The sequence below is a fragment of the Astatotilapia calliptera genome, chromosome 22, assembly GCF_964374335.1.
Source record: "Astatotilapia calliptera chromosome 22, fAstCal68.1, whole genome shotgun sequence".
Classification (NCBI taxonomy): Eukaryota; Metazoa; Chordata; class Actinopteri; order Cichliformes; family Cichlidae; genus Astatotilapia; species Astatotilapia calliptera.
The window spans coordinates 10,296,187-10,321,164 of NC_137442.1; the positions used below are offsets into that span (position 1 = coordinate 10,296,187).

At 41.9% G+C, this 24,978-nt stretch overlaps 2 protein-coding genes across 4 annotated transcripts; both read left to right on the forward strand.

Moving 5' to 3' along the window:
- The first annotated feature begins 498 nt into the window (after positions 1–498).
- On the forward strand, positions 499–6,517 carry ncdn (neurochondrin). 2 transcript variants are annotated; one of them, XM_026155505.2, is made up of 8 exons: positions 499–639; positions 850–1,067; positions 2,268–3,333; positions 3,728–3,897; positions 4,066–4,304; positions 4,399–4,614; positions 4,752–4,888; positions 5,663–6,517. In XM_026155505.2, the coding sequence occupies exons 2-8, from the start codon at positions 864–866 to the stop codon at positions 6,082–6,084; spliced, it is 2,454 nt and encodes an 817-aa protein (XP_026011290.1). In that variant the 5' UTR covers positions 499–639; positions 850–863; the 3' UTR covers positions 6,085–6,517. The 2 variants fall into 2 exon arrangements, with proteins under 2 accessions (XP_026011290.1, XP_080151997.1); XM_080295871.1 differs by having other exon boundaries at positions 597–738.
- Positions 6,518–7,215: 698 nt separating this feature from the next.
- On the forward strand, positions 7,216–20,759 carry tfap2e (transcription factor AP-2 epsilon). 2 transcript variants are annotated; one of them, XM_026156924.2, is made up of 7 exons: positions 7,216–7,576; positions 10,472–10,915; positions 12,662–12,716; positions 15,971–16,202; positions 18,562–18,680; positions 19,185–19,323; positions 19,634–20,759. In XM_026156924.2, the coding sequence occupies exons 1-7, from the start codon at positions 7,538–7,540 to the stop codon at positions 19,893–19,895; spliced, it is 1,290 nt and encodes a 429-aa protein (XP_026012709.1). In that variant the 5' UTR covers positions 7,216–7,537; the 3' UTR covers positions 19,896–20,759. The 2 variants fall into 2 exon arrangements, with proteins under 2 accessions (XP_026012709.1, XP_026012710.1); XM_026156925.2 differs by lacking the exon at positions 7,216–7,576 and adding an exon at positions 8,077–8,370.
- Positions 20,760–24,978: the final 4,219 nt, after the last annotated feature.

The following is a 24,978-nucleotide window of genomic DNA, read 5'->3' on the forward strand; positions in this document are numbered from 1 at the left end:
AGTAGGCAGTGAAAACAGCAGTTATGCGATGGTTAGCTAGAGCAGTTACGTGGTACATCTGTAAGTAAAACCGAAAGTCCTAACTAAATAGCTATATAGTTTTAATAACCTGGATATGAGCTCATTTTATTTCTTGCGATACAGGTTATTCTTAATTTTTCTTTTTTAACCAGTTGGCATTTCTTTATCATTTTCTATTTTTTAATCTATTTATTTATTTACACGTGGATTTTTGGTACATAATGAAAACACAATACAAATTAAATTAATTTGTTGTCTTAAGCTGAAAACGTTCAACGTTCATCCAGCTAGTTCCGGTTTACGCCCCCTAACGAGGAGCCGTTTAAAAAGGTAAATGCTCAACTCAACGAGTGCTAATAAACTTTTTCTCTTTTATATTAAAAAAATAATAACATTTTAAAAAAATAAAATTAAAACGATAAATCTGGATAACCTCGTTTATCTGACGTTATGACACGGGCTAAAATGGCGGTGTCGCCTTCCAACAATCCGCCTGATGATTGGTTGCCTGATTTTCTTCGAGCCTTTTTATTGGCTCGTGACATCTTTAGCTTGACAGTGTGTTTCCGGGGGGAGTGAGCACGAGCAGTTGCGGCGTGCAAGAGGGTTGTCAACAAAGTAAGTTCCATTGTTAACGTTCACCTGTTCAAATGTTAAATTGATATACATATACATTTTTGTCAGCCGTTAGCGGGACAGCTGACAGCCAGTAAATTGGTAAGTTGGCCCAGCGATGTGGCGCTGTTTCTTGCAATCAGTGCTCGAAAGACTGATTGGAAATTCATTGAAAAAGTTTTTCTCCTCTTTACATCTCTCTCGGTCGCATAGTTACCGGGCTCATAATGGCTGACAGTGCTGCCTTTACACCCACCGTGAACAGCCAGTCTCCTGCTAAAGAGGAGCAGGGAGGAGGTGAAGGTGGAGGAGGCTCAGAAGGGGATGTAAAAGACGGATTGACTGATGCCCAAAGAGGCGTCTTGGAGAAGTGTGTGCATGCGCTGAAGCACGCTAAAAACGACAGTCAAACGTTGGCTGCTCTTCTTCTGGTAAGTATTCGTTTAATTTAAGAATCGAGATAAAAACAAAAATATTGTTAAAGGAGTTCATATAAAACTGTTTTAAAATTGATTTTCAACTATTTGGGGGTTAAGCTTCCCCAAAATAAAACTAAGAAATTATGGGAGCTTTTTGCATGTTCCCTTTTTTTTTTTTTTTTTTTTTTTTTTTTTTTTTAAATTTATTTATTTTTATAAATACAGTTGCGTTTACCAAACTAATGGTTATTTGCAAACATTGTGGGGGGGGTTTTGTTGTTTTTTTTCCCCTTAAAACTACCTCTGCAGCAGAGGAATGGGCAGAAGTATTGGATCACACCTCTTAATCTTTGAATTTTGGGGTTTTCAGTCTCATCGTCACAGGTGTGTAAAATCAAGGAACCAGCCAATTTAAAAGCTGAAACAGTGTTTTCTCAAGGGTCTTTTCTTGGATTGAATTTAAAGCTTCTGTTTGGTACTGTCATAAAGAATTATAATACCTTTCATTCTTATACAGATGGTACACAGTTGTACTTATCTTTTCCCTCTAATCTAGCCCCTGTTCACACACTGAGCTGCACTGATGAGATTAACTGCTGGATGTCTAGATATTATTTTATAGAACTGAACAGAAACAAGACATTTATATTTGTTGTTACTCCAAGGAAATCAGGAATCTTGCTCTGGAGAAGTGGTGAGTAATCTAATGGACGGGTCTAGGTTTGCAAATGCCACAGCAGTTACTTGCCTGACTGCATTGTGCTAACTGTAAAGTTTGGACGGCTGTTGCTTTGGAGTATTTGGTTCCAGTGAATGAGATCTTCATGGTTAAGCTCACCAAGAAGGTTTGGACAACTACGCTTCTAGCTTTGTGGGACTAGTTAGCATCGAGGTTCCTCTGTTCCAGCATGTCTGCCCCAGTGCAGAAAGCAAGGTCTCATAAAGGCATGGTTGGATTAGTTTGGTGGGCAAGAACTTGACTGGTTGGAACAAAGCCTTCACCATCAAACACCTTTAGGTTGCACTGGAACAGCTGGCATGCCAGATGGATGAATGGACAACAAGGAATTGCAAACAGATCAAAGTATCATTAAAAATTGCGCGCTATAACACTGTTTTATTTGTTTTTTTTAAGTAGACAGATTTTACTGATGTTATATTTTAAATTGTGCCTCAACAAAGACTAATTCTACTCTATCTTCACATCCTCAGATAAGTCGCTTGTGCCCAGCCAGTGAACTGGACAAACCCACGTTGAGGCGCATCTTTGAGGCGGTGGGCCTCAATCTTCCAGCTCGGCTTCTGGTCACAGCAGTCAGAGGGGACGAGAACTCTGGCTTACCCCCAGATGAGCTCCTTTCGCTGGGCACGGCTTTGCTGGCTGCCCTGAGCACAGAGCCAGACATGGCCTCCAGTCCCCAGCTCCTCACCACCATCCCCCTCCTGCTGGGCATCTTAGCAAATGGTCCTGTATTTAACCAGCAGAAACGGGAAGACCGGGAGCAGCACCAAGTAGGGCAGAGTCCAGACGGTGAAGTCCAGTCAGCAATCATTTCAAACCCAGACTGTAATCCTGCCAGTGTGGCACAATCTGCAGAAGAGACTGAGAGCAGCAGGAAAAAAGGCGATGATGGCAGTGAAGCAAACAGAGTGTCAACGTCTCAGGAGAACCCTCCCTCGTCTAGCCTTGATGCGGCCTTGGCTGCTGACTGCTACCTGGTTTTGACAGTTGTGTGTGCCTTACCCAGAGGCCCGGAGCAGCTCCTGAGCAGGGGCGCCATCTCGGCTTTGTGCCAAGCGGTGGAACTGAACCAGACTCTGAGCCACGAGAAAGGGCTCACCTTGCTGGGCTCGCTCCTCTCTGGTAAAAACAAGGACAAAGCATGGAGCAAACACACTCCAGAGCTCCTCTCGCTGCTGGTCAGACTCTCCAAAGATTTCTGCGAGTCCACAGACGAAACCAGGTTAGGCATGTGTGGTCAGTTGGCGCAGTTTCTGCCCCCAGCAGGCGTGGCAGTGGAGAGTGAGGAGCTGAAGGCAGTCGTGGGCAGTTTATGGGAGATACTGAGACCTATGGTGCAGGCTAAATTGACACCGAGACATATCGGATCAATCCTGGTCCTCAGTGCTTGCCTGCTGGATTTATATGGCTGGGAGATGGCGGGACCTCCAAAGTTCTGTTGCTTACTGGTGAACCGGGCCTGCGTGGAGGTCAGAATGGGTTTGGAAGAACTGCCTGGTAATGATTTGACCCCTGAGGTGCAACACACAATAACAGGTAGTGTACTTACTCATAATAGTATGTTGATTGGAACTTTAAGTTTATTATTTTCCAGGATGACACTTCATAAAAAAGGAAAAAGGTTGATTAAATCTTGCTGTAAAGCTTTCTTACTTCAGTTTAATCTTAGAGCTGAAGTTGACTTGGAATCTCATTTCTGCTGTATGATTTGCATGTAACTGTTCACTCAGCTGATTTAAAGTAGTCATCTTGGTGTCCTCATTTGCATGTTTTGGTTGTCATGTAACAGTGTTTCTTGTTGGGAGCAAGTACAATTGAAGTTTAATTAAATAAACAGGCATCATCTGACTCCTTAAGTCATTTTCTAGGTATTGAGATCTAATCAAAGTTAACCACCTCAGTCATTTAATCTGAACTGTGCTCCTCGTAGGCTGTTACCGAATCATGGAGGCGGCCATAGAGCAGGCCTGCAGTCCGGGAGTCCCGCAGGCTGCTGCACCTTCTCAGAGCTCAATTGCTACCCTCAGTCTGCAGCAGAGCAGGCAGGTCCTCGGGGTCCTGGAGGAGGCCTTCTCTGGCTTGATGTACTTCTTGCAGCAGGTAAAGAGATGATGAGAAAACTAACATAACAAGCTATCTGTTGGTGATACTAGAAATATGATCATTTATTGTGCACAAAATTATTTCTGTTGTGCTGACGTGTAGAGCCTAGGAGTAAAGAGAAAATGTAAATGTGAATAAATGACTCGTTTATTCATGATATTAAAGGTGGAGCCGAGCCGCTATGGCGACCCTTTCGTTTTCGCCACATTCCGCTCTCTGTGCTCGTGGTTGGCTGAGGAGACTTCCTGTCTTAAGGAGGAAGTGACTAAACTCCTGCCATTTCTGATAAACTACACCCGAAGCCACCTGCAGGGTGGGATCTTAGAGCATAGCCTCGCTGACTGGATGGTCAAGATGTCTATTGGTGAGGACAGGGGCGCGTGGACGGGCAGAGAGGCTCTCAGGTAAAGATGAAGTCTGAGAGGAGATTGGTAACATTTAGAGAAAATCTGCTGGTTTTATGTTGCACTGCCTCTTTTCCTTTTCCCTCCTCCCTAGGTATCTCCTCCCAGCTCTGTGCCACCTGTCAGCAGAGGAAGTTCCCAGGAAGGTGTTGCTCGATGTCGACACCCCGGCCCTGCTGGTGGACTTCCTGTCTCAGAGCTGGACTTTCCTCAGGGGAAAAGCCAGTGTCGCATCCACAAGGGATCCCAGCATGGAGACAGCCTGCTCTGCTTTGCTCAACTTCACTGTTACAGAGCCAGAGAGAGTCAGGTAGCTGGTTTATCATCATAATCATCAATGTGACAAGCAAACCGTCTGTTTCTGAGTGTCTGCCAAATGTTTATGAGCAGTACTTATCACACAATCTGTGTTTAAAAATGCAAACCTGTAAACTTATTGTCTTCTAGAAAGGACTCGTGTTTCAGAAGCCTTGAGGTCCTTCTGAGTGAAGCACTCCCCCTCTTGGTGAATAAGCCCCGCCTCCTGGTCCTAACAGCAAATTGCTGCACTCTGGGACTCATGATTGGCAGATTAAAGGAAGGAGGTGAAAGTGGTTTTTGGTTCTTTATACTCTTAGGTTTGGAGGAGGGGGGGGTGTAATTTATTTTTGCATAACCTTCAAGTCATTTAATCTAGAAACGCTCTGTATAGAGATTCTCCATTGACATATCTGCACACTGCTTAAAGCTATTAGCTACTGGAACAACAGCTAGTTTTTCAGGGCTTTCCAGTGTAACCACGGGAATCTATGCCATGACCTCGGTTTTCCTCCACTTAGTGTTGGCTCAAACTGCTCATAGTTTACAAGTGTAAATGTATTTAAAAGGCTAAAGATGGTAAATTTTCCCTTCCCTACAGTTTGTATTTATTTATACACAGAACCAGTTTATAGAGATTACCCTGCACTGACTGGCAAAGCTGTGTCACCATAATGCTAGCAAGCTAGCCAACAAATGTTCCCATCTCAATCCTTTGCGATAAGGTGATCACAAACTTAAGTAACCTTGAGTTGTTGACATTGTGCAGTTTTCTTTGTTTTGAACCACCACCCACAGAACAAACTCTTGCACACACAGGCAGATGTGGCCCAAAGCTCCTTCTGCTTCTGCTCAGCAGTTCTGCTGGAAATTTACAAGAAGGAAAACTTGCAAGAATCTAGCTGCAGTCTTTCTCGTAGTGGTCCTGCAAGATTCCTAAGCCTTGCACAATGTTGGTCTAGGATGTGAAACATGACGAATGTGACCCATTTAGATATGAACAAATAAATTAATGGTTTAGTTATTTGTTAAATAGTTTTCAACAAAGCTCTTCTCTGCAGGCTCAGTGGAAGCGGGCCAGCGGCGTTTCCTTTCTTCAGCTCTCCGGTTCCTTCGCAGCGCCCTGGACTCGAGCTCTAGTCCAGGTCCAGCGAAGGTGAGCCTGAGCTGGGAGGACAGTTGGGACGACGCTGCAGAGCTCTGGAGGTTGAGTTTGCAGGCCCTGGGAGGCTGTGCCCGTGCCCAACCCTCAATCACCACCCTGATCAGAGAGGAGGGTTGGCTCAGACACATGCTCGCCATGCTTCATCAGTGTAGCGCTCTGCCTGACCAGCTGACCCAGGATGCGCTGCAGGAGGCTCTGTGTGCCCTGGCAGAGCGGTGCCCGGTGTGCAAACAAGAAATCGGAGACATGATGACGAGATCCAGCGAAGGAGCTTTGAGCAGTATGAAGAAGCTGAAGAAGTCGGTGGGAGTGAAGTAAAACCAGCTGCTCTGGAGAAATGGTGTACTCTCTAATCGAGTACTTTTAACTTTTAGTGAAACCGCACAATGAAACCAATAAACCAGGGAAACTGCTGAAACCAAACTCGTATTATAAATGTGTTTGCTCTGATGGTTTTTTTTTTTTTTTTTTTTATTAATAAATTGGGGATGTCTGCCGAAATGTCTAGTTTTAATAGGAATGAGGAGGATCATGCATTTCTGTGCACATTTCTCTGAATGTGCCCCGTTTGACTGACCTACTTTATTGTTTTCATCATAAATCATTGAAAACATCTGAGAGCTCTGCAGGTAAATCCTTACAGAGACGGCTATACCTGTCACAAGGAGCTGAAAATGCACACAAGCTGTTTCTTAAATGCAACTGTTGAAAATGTAAATGCCTTTAATAAAGAACTATTTTTGTTAGAGAACGCTGTGTTTTGGGTTTGCTTTTTTTGTTTTTACAGCTTTGTCTGTTACTAGCTGCTGCTTTGAGGACAGTTTTGTGCTGTAATTGCATCATAAATTAAATATGATGCAGGTCTGCATTATGAGGTTGGATGTGAACATTTAAATTTCCTGTTCAAAGGTCATATTATTGCATTGGCCATTACATGAACTTAAAATAATGCTAAATTTAAATCATTTGATTAGAATCTTGTAATTTAAGTATTATGTCAAACGTTCAGTGTAATGCGAACTGGGCTGGTGTACATTTATACCAAGCACATTTTCCTTATATCACTGAACAGGCATTCAGTCGGTTTCCACTAGATGGCGCAATGACACTTAATGTGTGGTGAAGTTCTTGTTTACTGGCAAACTTCTTCCGTTATCCACATTTCCAGAGTTTTAGTTGTTTCAATTATTAGGCTGGTAATTAAATTATAGTGAAGCTATTAATAAAACAATATGTGGTGGGAAAAAAAACCCTCAGCACAGAGAACAAAGTGTTTAGTTATGACATCGTTTTACTGGACGCTGAAAGTCTTAAATTGGCGCATATCAGTCATCTAGCAACAAGAATTAAATGCTGTAGCGGATGTTAGACTTACTCAGAAATGCGGGGAAAATTTTATTTTTATTTGAGTTCTGGAATATTTCTAAGTATTAAAGTGAATTTTTGATTAGGTTGATAATTTGTCAGGCCATTATCACCAATCAGCTATGTTTAACCTCTCCACCGCTGATCCTATGGTCCTCACACCAACCGTGACAAAAGTTTTCAGTTGCCCCCCTCCTCGACTCGTGTCACCTACCGCCCTCTTTTGTGTTTTTTCTAACACCCCCCCTCCTCACACCCGGCTCTATTCTCTGACTCATCCATACAAACTACTGCATCGTCTCTCAAAGTAACTCACTCCCCTCTGCACCTTCAGCCTGTCTCCTCTCTTCTCTCCATCCATCTCTAACCCCTCAGCTGCAGCTTGACGTACAGCCCGAGCGCCATCATGCTCTGGAAATCCCGAACTAAAACTGACAACGCGCAGGTAAAGTTTTATTTTCATTGGTGGGCTCTGTGAGTCTGTTATGTTTTATATAGAAGCGCGTAAAAAGGTGCACACGTCTTTTTAAAATGTATTTATTTTTTTTTATGTCAGAAGATAATTTAAGTCGGTTCAAACCGTGAAATACTCAAGGTGTATTAAAAAAGTTGAAACAATTAAAATAATTTAGATTTTTAAACCATCCCTCTAAAATTTCGTGCGTAAAAAGACTAACTTTTTAACGTAGACGTTAAAAGAATCACGGGAGATGATTTCCTTGTTGAAAATGTGAATTTTTGAGGGATATTTACTACTAATAAAACCCATCTGGGGTCTTACTTCGTGCGCAAAGCCTGCATGATGCTATTTTAAAAGGCAACAATAAAGCTAACGGTACAATCAGCGTGGGGCAAAACAAGCAAGCGAAGGAATATATCTCTTTAAGAGAAGTGGCTCCTCTCGACCCCTCCCCTTATTCTGCCGGGTGCGCGCAAAACCTATAAGTAGTGCGCTCATGGAGAGGCTGCAGGACTCTGTGTTGTGTTGTACGCGCGTGTTCGTATCTGGCAGCTGCTTTTCATCTGCGCGTAAAGAGCTCCGGCAGACAGAGAGATAAGGAAAAGTAAATATCAGCACCTCTGAATTGAATGGACCTTTAATAAAGGCCTGGATTACATCTGGGAACATTTTTTGTGACACCTTATGAGCCGTGGGAAGCCTTCGACTCCCGTTGAATTTTAAATTTTGGGGATCTGTCCAGACTGGTCCAGATGTTAATCCACACCTATTCAGCTATGGTAAGTTAGACAGAGTCGTTCTGGGTTGTTTTTTTTTTGTTTGTTTTTTTAGTATTTTCAGGGCTGCTGGTGTCTGTTAGTCGTTACTGTAACACAAATTTACAAGGATTTTGTTTTTTGCATTAGAAATGTCAGTAAACCTTATAGAACGGGCGTAAAACAATTGCAGCTGGCGGTAAAACAAATTAACAAAATTGGAGTATATTAAGATACAGAAAAAGACTTAAACAGTGCGTTGAATTCTTTACAGCAGCTGTCAGCTTACAGAGTAATAGTAATTCATGTTTATTGTTTTCTAAATCATATAAGATTTGTGGTTCAACCGTTGCTGTTAATTCGGTTTCCTGTAGAAGTGGTTCCAAAGAATCACAGATACTTCAAAAATTTGACTTTACTGACACTGCGCCGCGCATCTGTCCCAGAGATGCTCTTTGTCTGTCTGCACACGGTCACAGCAGCTGAGACAGTGACCATGAGGAGTCCACACGGTGGAAAGATGCTCATCTTTTTCTGTGTTTTGCAGTTTTTTTATATAGAGAGAATTTGGGGAATAAAATTTGAAATGCACAAGTACGCACAATCAGTATGAGTAATTGTAGTACTGAATATCGACCTTGATCACAAATATGAAAGCCCATAATAATATTAATTTAAAGTTATTAGGTTGCATTTCTTTGAGAGATGATTTGAGTGGGTTTTAATGGCCTGGCAGCAGTCAGTCTCTCTGACATGTTTTATAGTTATGTACCAAAGCGGATCCCGGCTTACATTCTGTGCAGCCGGCCTCCGGGTTCTCCCAAGGATCTTAATAAAAACGCATGGGGAACCATCCCTGAGCCACTGTGGTCCCAGTCTCAGGAACAGTCTGCCTCAGGGAATGGTGGACTGCACCTCAGTGGAGATTTAAAAAAAAGAAAAAGAAAGAAGAAGAAGAAACCCGAAGACATAATTATTTTCACTTTTACTTAAGGTGTCTTCTCATTTGTGGCCCATCAGTTACCTTATAATCTTACCTTTCTTCTCTTTCTTTATTTTTTCTTTATTATTTATGACTCTCGTTTGTTGACATTTTCGATATTTACAGTGTATTTTTTAATTTAAAAAAAACATTTTGCTGTTTGTTGTTATAAAACTTTTGCAAATATCTGTTTGTCTGTTAATTGTTTTGCCCATTCTTTCCTTGTTGCCCGAAATGCACTTTTTCATTCATCTGTGGGTGAAAGGCGGTGCACGAATAAAGCTGTGCCGGGCTGACCGATATCTGCTTTTAAGGCGGCATTTTTGGCAGGGAGATAATGGACATTGTTTCCACCACAACAGCATCGATCAGGTTGACCCAGCTTTGAGAAAAAAATCAAATTTCACCGGGATGCGTGTGTGTGTGAGCCCAAATGTAGGCTAGGGGACTACATGTTTGCGCGCACACACACACACACACACACACACACACACACACACACACACACACACACACACACACACACACACACACACACACACACAGCGTGAACATACTGGCATCTCTTTTAATAAGAGAGGTCAAACTTGTGAAGTCACATTGAATTATCGTTTGGTTTCGCGCGCCTTGCCAGCCTGAATGAACCCCTCTTTTGCTTTAATTTTCACTCGTGGGGTCAGTTTGTGTTTGTTGACGCAGTCCCTGATTATTTACAGATGGAGCCTCCTCCCGGAGCGACGTGCTGCTGTTGTTATTGTTGCTGTGCGTTACCTGTCCTTTGTGCAGTTCCTTGGTGGCAGTGACCTTTCTGACACTTTTCAACAGCGATGCCAAGGGCGTCTTCTGCCACGGCGCATCACTTCAAGCGCAGCTGCTATTTCCATCCCTCCCTAATGAAATGGAAATATTTATTTATGGATTCACGACTTTTATTTTGGACACATTAAAACTTTTTTTCATATTTTAATTTTGCGTTTTTGTGACTTATTTGTTTCTTTTATTTTTCCTTTTTAAAATCTCGATTCCTTTATGGAAATAACGCTTTGGTTTAAAATATTTTTTCTCTGAGCTCAATGTTTTTAACCCTGAAACTCTGAGCACGTTGAGCTCCTGATATGAAACAAACTTTCTGATTCTCTGCAGGACCGCGCAGACGGACTAAGCGGCTCTTCGCCGAGCGGGCGCCTTTCCCAGCTGTCCTCCCTGAACCAGGCCGCCTACTCCTCGGCTCCCCCGCTCTGCCACACTCCGGCCTCAGACTTCCAGCCTCCCTACTTTCCACCCCCCTATCCACAGTCTTCACTGCCATACTCTCAGAGCCAGGACTCTGCTTATTCCCACCTGTCAGACCCCTACCCCTCCATCAACTCCATCCATCAGCACCAGCAAGCAGCGTGGCACTCGCAGAGGTCGCGCTCCGAGGAAGGGGGGCTACTATCACAGTCTCACCGGGCTTTGAGCCTGGACCCCCGTCGGGAGTATCCAGCTGTCCCGCGGCTGCTGCACGGTCTCGGGGAAGGGGCTGCAGCTCTCGGAGACGGTCCTCTCGGGATGCACCTGGGACATCACGGCCTGGATGATCTTCAGGTGACTTTTTTGTTTTTCCGCTTGTGTTGCGTTGGCACTGCTGCTCGAGAAGTCCGTGCGTAAAAGTCAATCGGCACACGATAAAGACGCACGCATTTTTTCTTAAAACGCTCGTATTTGTTGTGCTTCAATAATTATCCTTTACGACAATGAAATATTTTAAAATTAGCTTATGTAAATAAATACTACTAAATTCTACTGAATACTAGAAAACGCGCAGTGCGGCGAAAAGGCCTCAGGGCAATTTATCTTTAATTCCAAATAAGAGTTTATAAAGATGCAGGCCACACTAAAACATCTACATAAAAAGCGAAACGTGTAATTTACAACTCTGGTAATTAATTTAAAATTATTTTTTATGTTATTTCTTTGTTTTTTTATTTTTTAAAACACCTTCAGAGCTGCAGTTTTATATTTTTCCCTAAAAATTGATACTTTAATTTTAGCGTCTGACACAGAAACAGCAAAGGAAACAGCAGCACGCTGATTTCTCAAGACAAGAGAAAAATATTCTTTAAATTTCTAAATCTCTACATCTTACAGTTGTCTGTTTTCCTGCTTTATCCGTTTGTGCTGGACATGATCAATAACGACATGTCTTAGATGGTTTTTATATCAGTTAATGTTTCAGTTTTATTACTTGAAATCTTTTTGTATATACGTTTTTTTTCTAAGCTTTTTTTAATGGATTATCCACAATAAAAACGATACCCTAAAATATGAATATAAAAAACTGCATTCGTTAAATGAATGATAGCAATTTGGCCTCACTCCATTTTATTATCCACTCCAGCATTATCCTCCGTCTCGCGCAGACACAAAGTGATTCTGCAGCCTTTTTGCCTTCTGCAGGTTTTTAGGGGGAGAAGAATAGTTTCTATGGTTTATTGAGCAGTCAGCTTCCCTGCAGCAGGTGCAGCTGCAGACGCTGTTTGTTGCCTCCTCGCAGAAGAAAAAAAAAACACACACACAGACACACACACACACACCGAGACCAATTGATCTGCACGGTCATTAATAGAAAAGAAACGTCTGAGAGGAGCGCCGGGCGAGGAGTCAACCCGGGCATGTTGCTGTTAAACGCTCCCACTTGACAGGGACTTTTATTTGATTAATGGATTATATCCTCCGCGTTTGAACCCTCTCATAGTGTCAGCACAAAGGAGGCAACATGAGACTCGGGCCCTGCAACATGATTTTACTTTCAATCAGAGAAAACTCCAAATGTTTCTAATTTAGTCTTTGAATCGCTGAGCCACACTTCACTTATCAGTAAATCGCATTTTCTTAAGATTTAAAAAGATATATTTATTTATTTTTACCTAACACATATTATGCAGATGTATTAATGATTTTTATGTTGCTTTATGTTGCTTTTTCTGTCCAAAAAATAGCCTTTGTTCCAAACGTTTTATTGCTTTAGGCTTAAAAGAATTGAAATGAAGTGACATGTCTTCTTTTTGATTAAACAGAAATGTAAACTGCTTTGTGCGTCACAACTTCAACTCATTTACTTTCTCTGTTGCACAAAACAACCTGCACTAAATCAAATTTGCTTTTATTATTTACTTCGATATTGATGGTGCTCATATGTGCTGTGAGGGGAAAGTAAATGTTGGACCTTCCATCTTGCTTTGGCCTGAGAGAGACAAGCTGTATATCTCTGTGTGTGTCTCTGTGTGTGAGTGTGTGGTGGCTCTGAGGCCGGTGGATAAATGATAGTGACTGTCTGTCTGTCTGACACAGGGAATGGAGGAAGGATCAGCCTTGGGCATCCTCGACCACTCTGTCATTAAAAAAGGTAAGAGGTAGAAGAGCTGCGTGTGCGTCTGTGTGTGCACGTGTGCGTGTGTGTGTGTGTCAGAGAGCAAGAGAGAAAAGATCAATTGTGTATGTGTGCATTTGTGTCTAAGTGTGCACCTATATAATTGTGCCATACACGCTGAAGGGGATTTTGTGTTTAGGGGCACTCCAACACCAGCCTCTCTCACTCTCTTGTACTCTCTCTCTCTCTCTTACACACACACACACACGCACACATGAACACACACTCTCTCACACACTATAAATAATTCTGTTTTGCTATTTCATTTGAAGTCAAGAAGTCCTCTAATACTCAGCTGCAGACTTCACCCCAAAGGCACACATTCTTAATGAACTGTTCATGGTCATATGAGAGTGTGTACGTGTGTGTCTGTGAGTGTGTGTGTGTTAGGCTTAGAGTGAGGAGCAGAGAGAAGTGGGGCAAGGAAGAAAAGGGAGGGGAACATGATAAAAGAGGAGTTGTGGAGAAATTTGCAGAGTACGATCACACTAATATTACCGACTCCGAGTGGCAGAAGACACAGGGGCGCGATTAGAAAATTCATGTTGGATTTGTAGCTGGTGTCGAGCGCGATGCTTTGAAAACAGATAGACGCCCTGCTCAGGTGCATTTTTAAAAAAAGGGAGGTTTTGCACAAAAACAGGCTAAAGATGGCACCCACTGTGTTATGAAATGACTGACAGAATAAGAGAAATAACACTAAGCAACATTGGTTCTTTGTTGTATTTCTTTAGAACGAGAAAAACTTCAAATTTAAACATGCATGCACAATAAAAAAACAAAACAAAAACATTCTGTGCTTCTTTTACTGCACAAAACCTTAAAAATCCTAACTGGTCTGGCCGTCCACACCTTAAAGTTTCCCCCGAAACTGCTGCTTGATTTGGTGTAATTCTCCAAATCAAGCCCTGGGAGCGGCTTTACACATTTCTGGTTTCATTCAGACTGCCTGAATCTCTCTGCTGCAGTCATCTGATGAAGTGACAGTGATTCCACTTGTTTGCCAAACGCTTAGAATTGATCAATTACCGCAGCGAGACTCTCCACGGCGAGCACTCGCAGCAGATAGCAGAGCAAACCTAGAGCCCTCATGAATAAGAAAATCCATGGGGGAGAAAAAAATGAGATAGAGTATAAGGGGGGAAGAAGACAAGCAAGGAGGGAGAAGGGGGGGGGGGGTACGACAAGTGGGAGGCACACGAAAGAGTCAAGCAAGAGAGTGAAAGATGATAAGAGAAAGAGAGGGAGGGGCAGGGAGATGACAAAGGAGGGGAGCTTTGGAGAAAAACTCTGCTGCTCTGCGGCCTCGTCGCCTGGCTAATCGGCTCGTTGTGAATGAGGCGATTTTAGAGATTGTGTGCAGTTTGGGGGAATCTGCGCTGCACAGCAGGGAGTTGCAAAGAGGCCACCCGCCGTTGCGCACCCTCTCAGTGCAACGAGGGAGCTGGCACGCCAGCGTTAGTACAGTTTTACAGACAATGTTTCTTTCAAAAGACTGAAAGGAGAAGATAGATTGCAGAGCCATGAGGCATGGAACGACCACAGGAAGTGAGGCTGAGGGAATTATTATTACATGAGTTAAATAAGTCCTCAACTTCAACCTTCAACTAAAAGATCTGATTCTTTCACATGAAAGAGACATACGTGCAGATTGATTCAAGGTTTCTTTAACCAGAGATTCTTTTGGATTTCTAAGATCTTTGACTGCTTCATTTTATTCCTTAACCTTCAAAATTTTGAGTCCTGATCATTGAGGACAGCTAAGCCTAACACTGTGTGTTATCGCAGTATGCCTTCTTCTTCTCCTCCTTCGGATGTTCCCTTCAGGGATTGCCTGCTTGACTGATTTGCATCCATCTCATCCTCTGTCACACCAACCCTCTGCATGTCCTTGGTATCTGAATATGAGATTTTTGAATAATTATTAATAATTATAAGACTCAAAATGATGAGCATCAAAATCTATTTATGCTCCCCTCCACAAAAATATTGGCTTAGGATTTAAAGTTTCTCGTCATCATCATCGTCATCGGTGATACTCAGACTAGAGATTTAACTGTGTGTATCTCACCTTAAAGGACTGGATCTCCTAAATTAAAATAAATAAAATAAAACAACATATTTCCATGTTCTTTGGTCACTTAAAGCGCTCATCACAAACCACATAATCCCCATTTTGAGACTATCCAGGGACCTTTATAGCCTGTCAGCCCTCATTTCGCTCTCTCTGTCTTCATTTCCTGTCCTCTCTCTACCGTTAACTCTATATAAACATGTCTATCTCTCTCACATCGCTTCACTAAATCCCAACAGTTTGAGTTTATTGTTGATTTTGCACGCACAACATTGCAGTGAAGGAGGATGGAAATATGTCTGTGCTGCTTATATTCAAATTTAAAAGCAAAATAATTCAACAAAGACAGTCTCTTCATAACTCTGGATGACATATAGTTAGCAGTTTTTATTACTGTGCACATAAATCGTTTCTAAAGGAGCATGCTGATGTTTTAAAAGTCATTTGGCCACAGTGTGTGAATACGGAGAAAACTGAATCTGTGGCAGGAGGCGAAAATTATAGACATATAAATCTGAAAACACTAAAGATTAAAGCACAATGAGAACACATTAAACAGACGAGGAGCAGATCTAAGGACTCTTTGTATCCTTCCAAGGAAATGCAGTCTTAAAGCAAATCGTCTGACTTCCTTCACTCTTCTCAATTCAGAGGATTTCTGCTCAAATAGAAAGTAATTTCATCATCGCCCAACATAAACATTGGAGAAAACAAAATCTGCCCCTGCTGCTCAGGTAGCAACAGGTACACTGAGTGTTACACCCGAGTAGCCTTCGATTGCTGACTCTGGCCAGTCACCTGAAGGTTTCTCTGTGTAACTTCTTAGCTCGATTTAAAATAGTTAAGTGCAAATTGAGCTCTTCGAGGTGCGAAGCGAAGCTATTTAAGAATGCGCAGTTAAAATGCAACCACCTGCAGCTTAAGGAACAGAATCAACAAGCAGCGCTCCAGAATTAGAGCTGTCGACGCAGGGGAGAACATTGCACTGAATAGATTAATCAGGAGGGGAGGAGCACGCTGTCACACAGTCATTCACACAACACAATCGTCGCCACACATGACATATGTTAAGATTGATGATCTGTATCCTTTTATCCCTCCTCATCCAGTCTTTGTTGCTTTAATAATCACCTTTCATCCCCCTTTTGCCCCACAGTTCCCATCCCGTCCAAGCTGAACGGCTCGTCCCTGTCCGCCTTGTCCATCGGTAAGGAGGGTCTCGGAGTGGGGTGTGTCTCCAACCCGGCAGAGGTCTTCTGTTCAGTCCCGGGTCGCCTGTCGCTGCTCAGCTCCACCTCCAAGTACAAGGTGACAGTTGGGGAGGTGCAGAGACGCCTCTCCCCACCTGAGTGCCTCAACGCTTCTCTGCTGGGAGGAGTCCTCCGCAGGTGAGAAGCAGACGGGGAACGAGAGGGTGCGACTTAGATGTAAAGATGTTTTTATTTAGTTGGGCTTTAAAGATTAAAGCACAAGAAAAATACAAACCTTTTCTTTTTTTAATGAATGGAAAAATGCTAACTTTACCTCATTAGGACCCAAAAATGCGGTAAAACGGAGCAGTCCCCAGCAGGAGCATCTGTTACTGGTTGAACTGGTTGAATTTGATCTTCTGTAACAGGGATGTCACACTAATTTTACATCATGGGCTACATGAAACCTAGTTTGATCTTAAGTCAGGCCAGTGAAACTCTTCTTTCTGTCAGTGTAAAGAAGTTCAACTACACATTTAATCCCAGAGATAAGAAGAAGCTCCGACAGCCCGACTCTTTGGACTTAATTTGTAAGAAATTAATATGTAAAATTACAGAAAAGATTTTGGTAGCTTTCAAGTCCAAGACTGTTAGGTAATTATAAAACAGAAAGTTTTTGTTAATTCACAGAAAATGTAAAAAAATAAAAATAAAAAATCTGTATATAATAATAAATTTCTGCATTTGACGGTGAAAAAACAAGAACTATTCTGTCATTTAAATGTTTATAATTAATAAATTTCTTTGGTATAGTATGAGTGTCCATGGAGGAGATCTTCATCTGTAGGAAAAAGCTCTAAAACATGATACAAAATACAGTTTAAAGTCCAAAATATTTGCTCTTCTCTAAATTTTCATGGGCCGCCCTTTGTGCCGGATTGAAGTCTTTGCTGGACCCATTCTCGCCCCTGGGCCTTATGTTTGGTACCCCTGCTATATAATACGCTTTACCTTCTAGGTGCTGCTTTATGACACAACACAAAGCAGGAAAATGCACATGTGACTTGTTTATCTTCTTCAGAGAGGTATAAAAAACCAAACAATAACCAGGATTTATGGGAAATGTAGTCTAGAAACACAACAGCACAAGAAAACTACACAGGAACTACATTTTCCGTATTTTTGACCTTTGAGCGTGGGATCAAGTTACCACTCCAGTCAGGCTCTTTTATCATCAAATAGAGGAGAAATAATAAACGAGGACCAACAATGACCATGATATTTAAAAATGAAATATTTATATAATGGCAATAATAAACAGAGTCTAATAATGTTTAATATTATGATATTATGAATTATGAATCACACAGCTGTCATTTCAGTTCTCTCTTCTGCACTTCATTAATATCTCTATTGTGAATTCTTTTTGGCCACATTAATCATGTCGCGTTAGTTATTGTAACGGTCTCACTCTTTACAATACACGCCATACATTAGGACGTTTCTGCTTTCAGCTTTTCAGAATAAGATTGATTTTAGTCTAACTACAGGACCAGCGCCGAGGACCCAAAATGGGTCATGAGACTAAATCACAAGAGAAGCAATGCGGTTTAATGAACTACGGCCTCGGGGCGAGAGAACAACTTCATGATTTGAGTTGCAGGCTGAAATACTTTGAGAGGACATAATTAAAAGATCTAAAGGGCCGTAAAAACCCAGTGCCTCCCCTGCAGAGAGATACAGATACCCCAGTGATAACAATACATCGCTGCCTATCACTTTGAGGTACCGCTGCTTAATCCACTTTATGCTTTTGCAGATTAAGAAATGAACCCTATTCCAATTATTTGGTACCTGGTTACTTTGGAAATTGGTGCAGTGTTGCAGATTTTGAAGATATTTGTTTTATTCTGTATGTTTGTTATGATTTGGTTCATTTTTATGAATAAATGAATTTATGAGAAATGAATATTTTAACGTGTAAAACATTACAGTTTGTAAAGTGGCTTAAACTCGCATATGATGCATAAATCAGTCCCTATTTCATATTAATATGAAATGTAGAAATATTTAAGGGATTTTTTGATAACACTGCCTTACTATGCTTCTTCTAAAGTAGTATTTTTAATGCAAAATATCTTTTTACACTGTAGAATTACTTATTTCATATATTACTGCCCATCATCTACCTTAAATTTAAAGGTTATTGCAAAGAAAATCGTATGTGTCTCCAAACATAAAGTCTATATGAATTATGTGTTGAGGTCTGAAGAGCTTTAGTAAATCAACAATGAGCAGGATTCATTGGCTTTAAATTTTACTTGAATATAAAGAGGCAAAGCAGAAAAACATTGAGAAGAAAACTGGATAGCATCAGAGCTGACAGGGAACATAGGGAGAGTTTAGCTTCGTGCACACACACACGTACAGAGGGACACAAAGAAGCACACCACAACAAAAGTCATAAAGACAAACACACTCGCACGCACGCACACACACAAATACACAAGAAGCATCTCCTAAAACTGCTCCCTCTGTTTCCCTGTCCCCCCCTCAGGGCGAAGTCAAAGAATGGTGGCCGCTGTCTGAGAGAGCGTCTGGAGAAGATTGGCCTCAACCTGCCCGCCGGGCGACGCAAGGCAGCCAACGTCACTCTGCTAACATCTCTAGTGGAGGGTAGGAAAAACACACATGCAAACACACACGCACACATATATACACAGAGGCACGTACACATATACAGTGACCTGCATACATCCTGACAGATAGAGACACATATTCACACAGCAAAATCCCTGCGTGAGCACACATGAATAAACAGCCACAGCATGGATGGCTGCATGCGTGCGCACAAGTGCACGCACATACACACACACAAACACACACAAACACACACACACACACACACACAGACATGGAGGGTGTCCTTTAAAAAACTGCAGCTGTAGCCAGAGAGCAGTGAACTGTTTGAGTGGTGAAAGTGAGCGAAGTGGTTAGTGAGTTTATCTTGACCTGACCCGAACAGTCAGTTGTGTATATTTAAAAGTCTTTATCTGAATAATTACTTGATTTAAACTAAACTGAAGCCCTGAACGTGAAAAAAAAAACAACCCATAAATCCATGTGCAAATTTCAGCTCGAGCTTCTTTTTAATCCAAACTCTCTATTCTCCTCGTTCAGGTGAGGCCGTCCATCTGGCGCGCGATTTCGGTTACGTGTGTGAAACAGAGTTCCCAGCCAGAGCCACGGCCGAGTATCTGTGCAGGCAGAGCGAGCCGGACCAGCTCCCAACGCGACGCAGCATGCTGCTCGCCACCAAGTGAGTGGCTGGTCTCTTCTTCTGCTCATTTCACTCTTGAATTAATCTTGCATGAAATAGCTTTTAAAGCATGAGGCTGGTGATATTCAGCGTTTCTTCTTGCTTTCAACTAACAAAAACCAGCGCCATTCTGTTTCTCAGAAGTGGTCAGACATGAAGATTTAAAAAGTTAGTTTGTGTGTTGTTTGTGGACTGCAAGAAGAATGATGAGATCATTATAGTTGCCATTTAAAGAGAACTCCTGTTAGGTATGAAGGTCTAACAGATCACGGTCGAATGCTTCTAAAAGGCTGATCTTGTTTCTTCTCAGGGAAATCTGTAAAGAGTTTGTGGACCTCATGTCCCAGGACCGCTCCCCGCTAGGTGCCAGTCGACCCACCCCCTGCCTGGAGCCAGGCGTCCAGGGAAGCCTCACCCACTTCAGCCTGCTCACCCATGGCTTCGGTACACCCGCCATCTGCGCGGCGCTCTCCGCCTTCCAGAGCTACCTGATGGAGGCGATCAAATTGCTGGACAAAGGAGAGGGTGGAGGGAAGAGCCACCACGACAAGGAGATGAAGCACCGCAAATAGAGGGAGGGGAACACATGTGTGGATGAATGCATGGATGGATGGATGAGAGGCAGAAGGGAAGAGAAAAGAGGGAGAAAAGACTTGACTGACACCCTCTGCATCTTTACCTTTGCCCTCAGGATACAAACTGAGACTTTTACCTCCTCGAAACCTCTATAGCCCCTCCCCTCTCACTGAGGAGGCGGGGCTTATGATGATATCTGTACTGTAATGTGTGTCCACAGCCACCTCGCTCAAAATGACGCATGGACCTCTCTTCTCAGTAGCTGGTTGGTGTCACGATGGCGTCTTTTCAGGATTTTCACTTATGGCAGTATGCTTTTGGTTATTTCCCCCTGCCTTTTATTTACTTTGGTAAACATGCCACTATTATGTGTGTGTTAGAAGCCCCCGCTGTCATCACACACACACACACACACACACACACACACACACACACACACACACACACACACACACACACACACACACACACAAAGAAAGTTTTAACTGAACTCATCTGGGAAGCGCCATAAGCCATATCCGAGACAAAAACCTGCTCTTTGCCCCTCTCTGGAACTTTGGAAGCCTTTTTGATCCATCCGATTGGACAAACCCAGCTTCCATTTGTAGTCCTTCATGGTGGGTGGTCATGGGAAATCGAGTTCTCTGGATTCTCTAGCAGCAAGGGTGAAGGAAGGCACGAGAGGCAGCTAAAGAAGATTTGTTTTCTTTTATTTTGAAGTACTGCGTGTTGGTAACTTAAGAAAATAACACAAATCATTTTGTACTTTCTGTGTATGTTTATTATTAATGTTATTACTGTTGTTATTATTATTGTATTACAGCATAAATGTAATATATTATTAAAGAATTAAGAACTGAGTGGTGGAGTTTCTCGTTTTTGATACAGTATAAAAAAAACAACAACAGCACCTTGAGGTGCAGCTGAATGGTACTGGCCACTGCTTTTATTTGCTTTGATTGTAAATCTCTGTGCCTTTTATTTTTATTGATCCCCATGGCAAAGTTCCAACAGAAATGTCATAGCAAGGACTGCATCCAACACCTAAAGCTGCAGTAGGCAAAAATTTGCACGAGGCACAATAAATCCTAAATTTGAGGAAGAAACAAAGAAAAAAAACCAGCCTGTGCTCCTCTACCTCCCACCAGATGAGCACAGGGACAATGTATGTGCTTTATAAGAGGTAACGCATAAGAGCATACTGACTCCTGGCTTCAAGCATGACTTAGACCCTGCTCTCAGAGGTGAAAGTCTTCAGAGTGTCAAACCAAATTGGCTAAAATCTTCAGTTACAGGCTGGTTTTTCTAAAGCTTGAAAGCAGAGCCCAGAGGAGATGCAGGAGTCTACTTCACTCTCAGAAAAAATGTCACAAAGCAATCACCCCGAGCCCAAAGTGACGCCGTTAGGACCAAAAGCCCAAACCCAAAAGAAAAGTTACATTTACATTATTAAACAGAAAATCAGTAGATGTTAGGATCAGTCTGTCACTGACAAATTTCAACAGCAGCCAGATACTGCTAAAAAAAAAAAAAGAAAATGAAAGGAAAACATTTTAATCAGAGTATCAAGTCAGTAAATATTCTGGGATATTGATGTGGTCAGCTAAGTAGACGAGGGGGTTGTTAATCAGTTTCAGCTGCTTCGGTGTTAATGAAATTAAAAACAGGTGCACTTGAGGGGCAACAATTAGACAACCCCCAAAACAGTGGCTAGGGGTCAGCGTACCTATAGCACGAGGCGATACTTGGACCCTACAGAGTGTGTGTTAGGTAATCTGGCTCCTCTGGGATGGCACATAAATAGAGGTCATTTCCACAAGTTTAGCTGTGTCTCACCACAGTCTCAAAAGAAGGACAGTTACCCAAGAGAGCTGGAGAGGGGAGGGAAATGTTGTTAACCCATTAGCAGCACCGGAATCTGCTCCTTTGTCCAAAGAGGAAAATGATGAGCACTGCACCTGTTTTCCTCCCCTCACCTCAACCGGTCTCAAAAGATAGCTGCCCCTCTCTGTGCCTGGTTCTGCCAGGTTTTTCTTCCTGTTAAAAGGGCGTTTTTCCTTCCCACTCTTGCCAAGTGCTTGCTCAAAGGGGGTTGTTTAATTGTTGGGATTTTCTTTGTATTATTTTCGAGTTTATAATTTACAAGTGGCTTCCGGCAGCTGTTGTTGTGATTTGGCACAAAATAAACAAAATTGAATTGAATTGATTTGAATTGCCAGACCTAAAAAATGGCCTCCAGCAGCACTGTTGTGACTGTCTCTGACCATTATTATTATTATTATTATTATTATTATTATTATTATTATTATTATTATTAATAAAAGCCAGAGAGAGCTTTTGGTTAGTGAAGCCATGTTTTAAATCCTTGATCTGAATCCTCGAAGCTTTTGTTCTAAAACCACATTCTGGATCATTTTCCTTTCTGATTCTAAAAATGACAGTAATTTCCAAAATAAATGTCTTTTTTTTCCCCAATTGTACATGTACATAATCTCCTAAATGAGAATATAAACTAATCGAAAAATTGTTTACTGAGATCACAGAGAGAGGAAGCCAAAGACCGTTCCAACAAAAAGACTTCCAAGCCTTTCAAGAGGATTCAGCCTCTGGTGGAGGTTCAATAAAATTCAGATTTAAGGCACTTATACCTTGGAATAACTTTCGGACCTGGAAGCTATGTCCATCTTTTATACTTTCTATGGCTCCCCAAAGGCCCCAAAAACCGTCAGTGACCCTCTTTTGCATGCAGGCCTCCATCAGAGGCCCCTGTGGAGACAGCAGTGTCACAGCTGCAGCCCTGAGCGCTGTACCTGGGAGTAGTACGACCTCCAGCGCCCAACTAGGCACACCTCAGCTTCCCCTCAACCCATCTGTCTGTTCCACGCGTCTCCCACAGACCACCGCTCATGCTCAGTCCTTCACTTTATTTAACCAGAATGAGACGCTAAGCACAATTACTGCTTTCCAGGGAACGCACACATACATGTCGCCTGCTCATACATTCTCAAACATCTCTACCTGCCGTATCTCCCCTTCTCTCCTCCCATCTCATTACCCTCTTGTGTGAGCGCCCTCACCCCTCCCACCCCATCCCTTCATCTCCGTCTCTGTAACCTAACTCCCCCCCACCCCACCACGCCTTTTCTCTCCCTCTATCTGACACTCAGCAGGGCCGCTCTCCATCTCTCTCTGTGCCTCCAGGCAAACATATGCTGCTCTTCCCGTCAGATTCCGGTGTGTTTGAGAGAGGAGGGATTGTTTAATGTTTATTAATCACCTGTCTGTGGCGGAGAGAGGAGATGGGATGATGGAGCCACACACACGCTGCCTCTCCCTCTCTCATACACATGGGTTTACAGTCGCTCTAACACACACCAGCTCAGCTGTGAGGTTGGCCTGGTTTTCTTATTTCCAGCTGCATGCAAGTGTGCTCGTTTACTGTAATGCTTCTGATACGCAGACAAAACCGATGAACTTCTTGTTTCAGCTTCTTGTTAGTGAATCACAAAGATTCCTTTCTTTTATTTCCACTTAAAGGTTCAGTACTGGACAAATTTTTAGCAATAAAAGGATTTAAATTAGATATAAAAAGGTAAAAATAAACATATCCAGGGTTTAAAGTGTGGACCGTGGTCCAGTGGTGGCCCTCTAAACCATTTAATGCTTACTGAACGCAAGCCTGAATACACTTGATTCATTCTCAGTTTATATTAAACTTTTACAGTTAGAAATCCATTTTTAATCTGTTTTTCTTTATATAAATTTGAGCTGTTTCACTTGATAAAGCCTTCTACTGTATTTTGTTGTCTCTAATTAGTTAAATGCATTTCATGATTTAGTTTTTCCTCATTGAGGTATTTATGTTGCCAAACTTTGCTGTTATTGAGCTATTCTTTAAGCTTTTATATTTAAGGCTGTGTTTGGGGGTTTGGCTACTGTAACAGAAATTCTTAAACTTTTGGTGTAAATGAAGGATATTTTATACTTTTGCAGCGGCACAGAATGATCCAAGGATGTATTTCTCTTTAGTATTTTTGCCAAAAAAATAGAAAAAAGTATTTAAAAACTCAGCTGATGTCCAGAAAAGTAACCACTTCCTCAATACCAGTGAAAAACTAAAAACCAGGACAGTGGAGATAATTAGCAACATAAACCACCGTCCTCTGAGCAGATAAACTGCTTTTTTTTAGCCTTTCTAAACACCATCTTTGAATATTTAGGGAGAGAAAAAACTGAGACTGAGCAGACCAACATCGATCTGAAACTGTTTTAGCTATTGTAGCAAAAGTTTACGAGGTTCATCTACTTCTTTTTTTTTCTTTGTGCCCCTCTTTAAAAAAAAACAAACCCAAACTTTATCTACTGTTCGGACCTTGATGTAGACTGAATTGGTTAAATTTAAGTCCTCTTATGGAAATTTATAGCTAAAAAACTTCATAACTATTTTATACAAATGCACGAAATTGACTTTGGATGAGAATACTTCTCTTTAAAATTTGAAATGACAATCTCAGGGTGTATATATCAAACTGAACCAATCAGCCGTATGCAATCTTCTCAAATTTCAAGTGAAAATGTAGTTTATAATTTATTTGTATGTGAGGTTGTGAAGTCAGTTGTTCTTTGTTGTTAACCCTTCTTCTGATTACAATATGAACACTTTATTTTGAAAGCCCATTGACTGGTTTGACTGGTCTCTCTGTTAACACCAGAGTAGCTGCCCTGGTATAACCTTGTTATATCATCTTAAATGGAATCAGATTCAGGGGAAGTTGTGTTTTTGTGCTAGCTTTGAAATACCTGCTCACGTGATCAATCAGGACACCTGTAAAATGTAACCTGACTGATAATTAATGTTTAATCTCTTCCTGACAGGTAAATCAAAATGTGGCAGCTCATATTTAACAAACCACACACAGGGCTCACTAGCAAACAATTTCAGCTTGTTCAAAGGTAAATATCATTTAACAGATGCGCGCGGCGATACATTTACCGACATACATAATTAAATCAGTGAATAATGTTTGAGTGAAATCTCAGCAGAGGATTGGAAATCAGCTTGTGCTGCAGCTCGGATTG

Excerpts from the sequence above, each read along its gene's own strand:
- ncdn (XM_026155505.2), top strand. The coding sequence starts at position 864 with ATGGCTGACAGTGCTGCCTTTACACCCACCGTGAACAGCCAGTCTCCT. Across the intron at positions 3,898-4,065 it reads TGATGTACTTCTTGCAGCAG|GTGGAGCCGAGCCGCTATGG; the intron begins GTAAAGAGATGA and ends ATGATATTAAAG. Across the intron at positions 4,305-4,398 it reads ACGGGCAGAGAGGCTCTCAG|GTATCTCCTCCCAGCTCTGT; the intron begins GTAAAGATGAAG and ends CCTCCTCCCTAG.
- tfap2e (XM_026156924.2), top strand. The coding sequence starts at position 7,538 with ATGCTCTGGAAATCCCGAACTAAAACTGACAACGCGCAG. Across the intron at positions 12,717-15,970 it reads CCACTCTGTCATTAAAAAAG|TTCCCATCCCGTCCAAGCTG; the intron begins GTAAGAGGTAGA and ends TTTGCCCCACAG. Across the intron at positions 16,203-18,561 it reads CTGGGAGGAGTCCTCCGCAG|GGCGAAGTCAAAGAATGGTG; the intron begins GTGAGAAGCAGA and ends TCCCCCCCTCAG.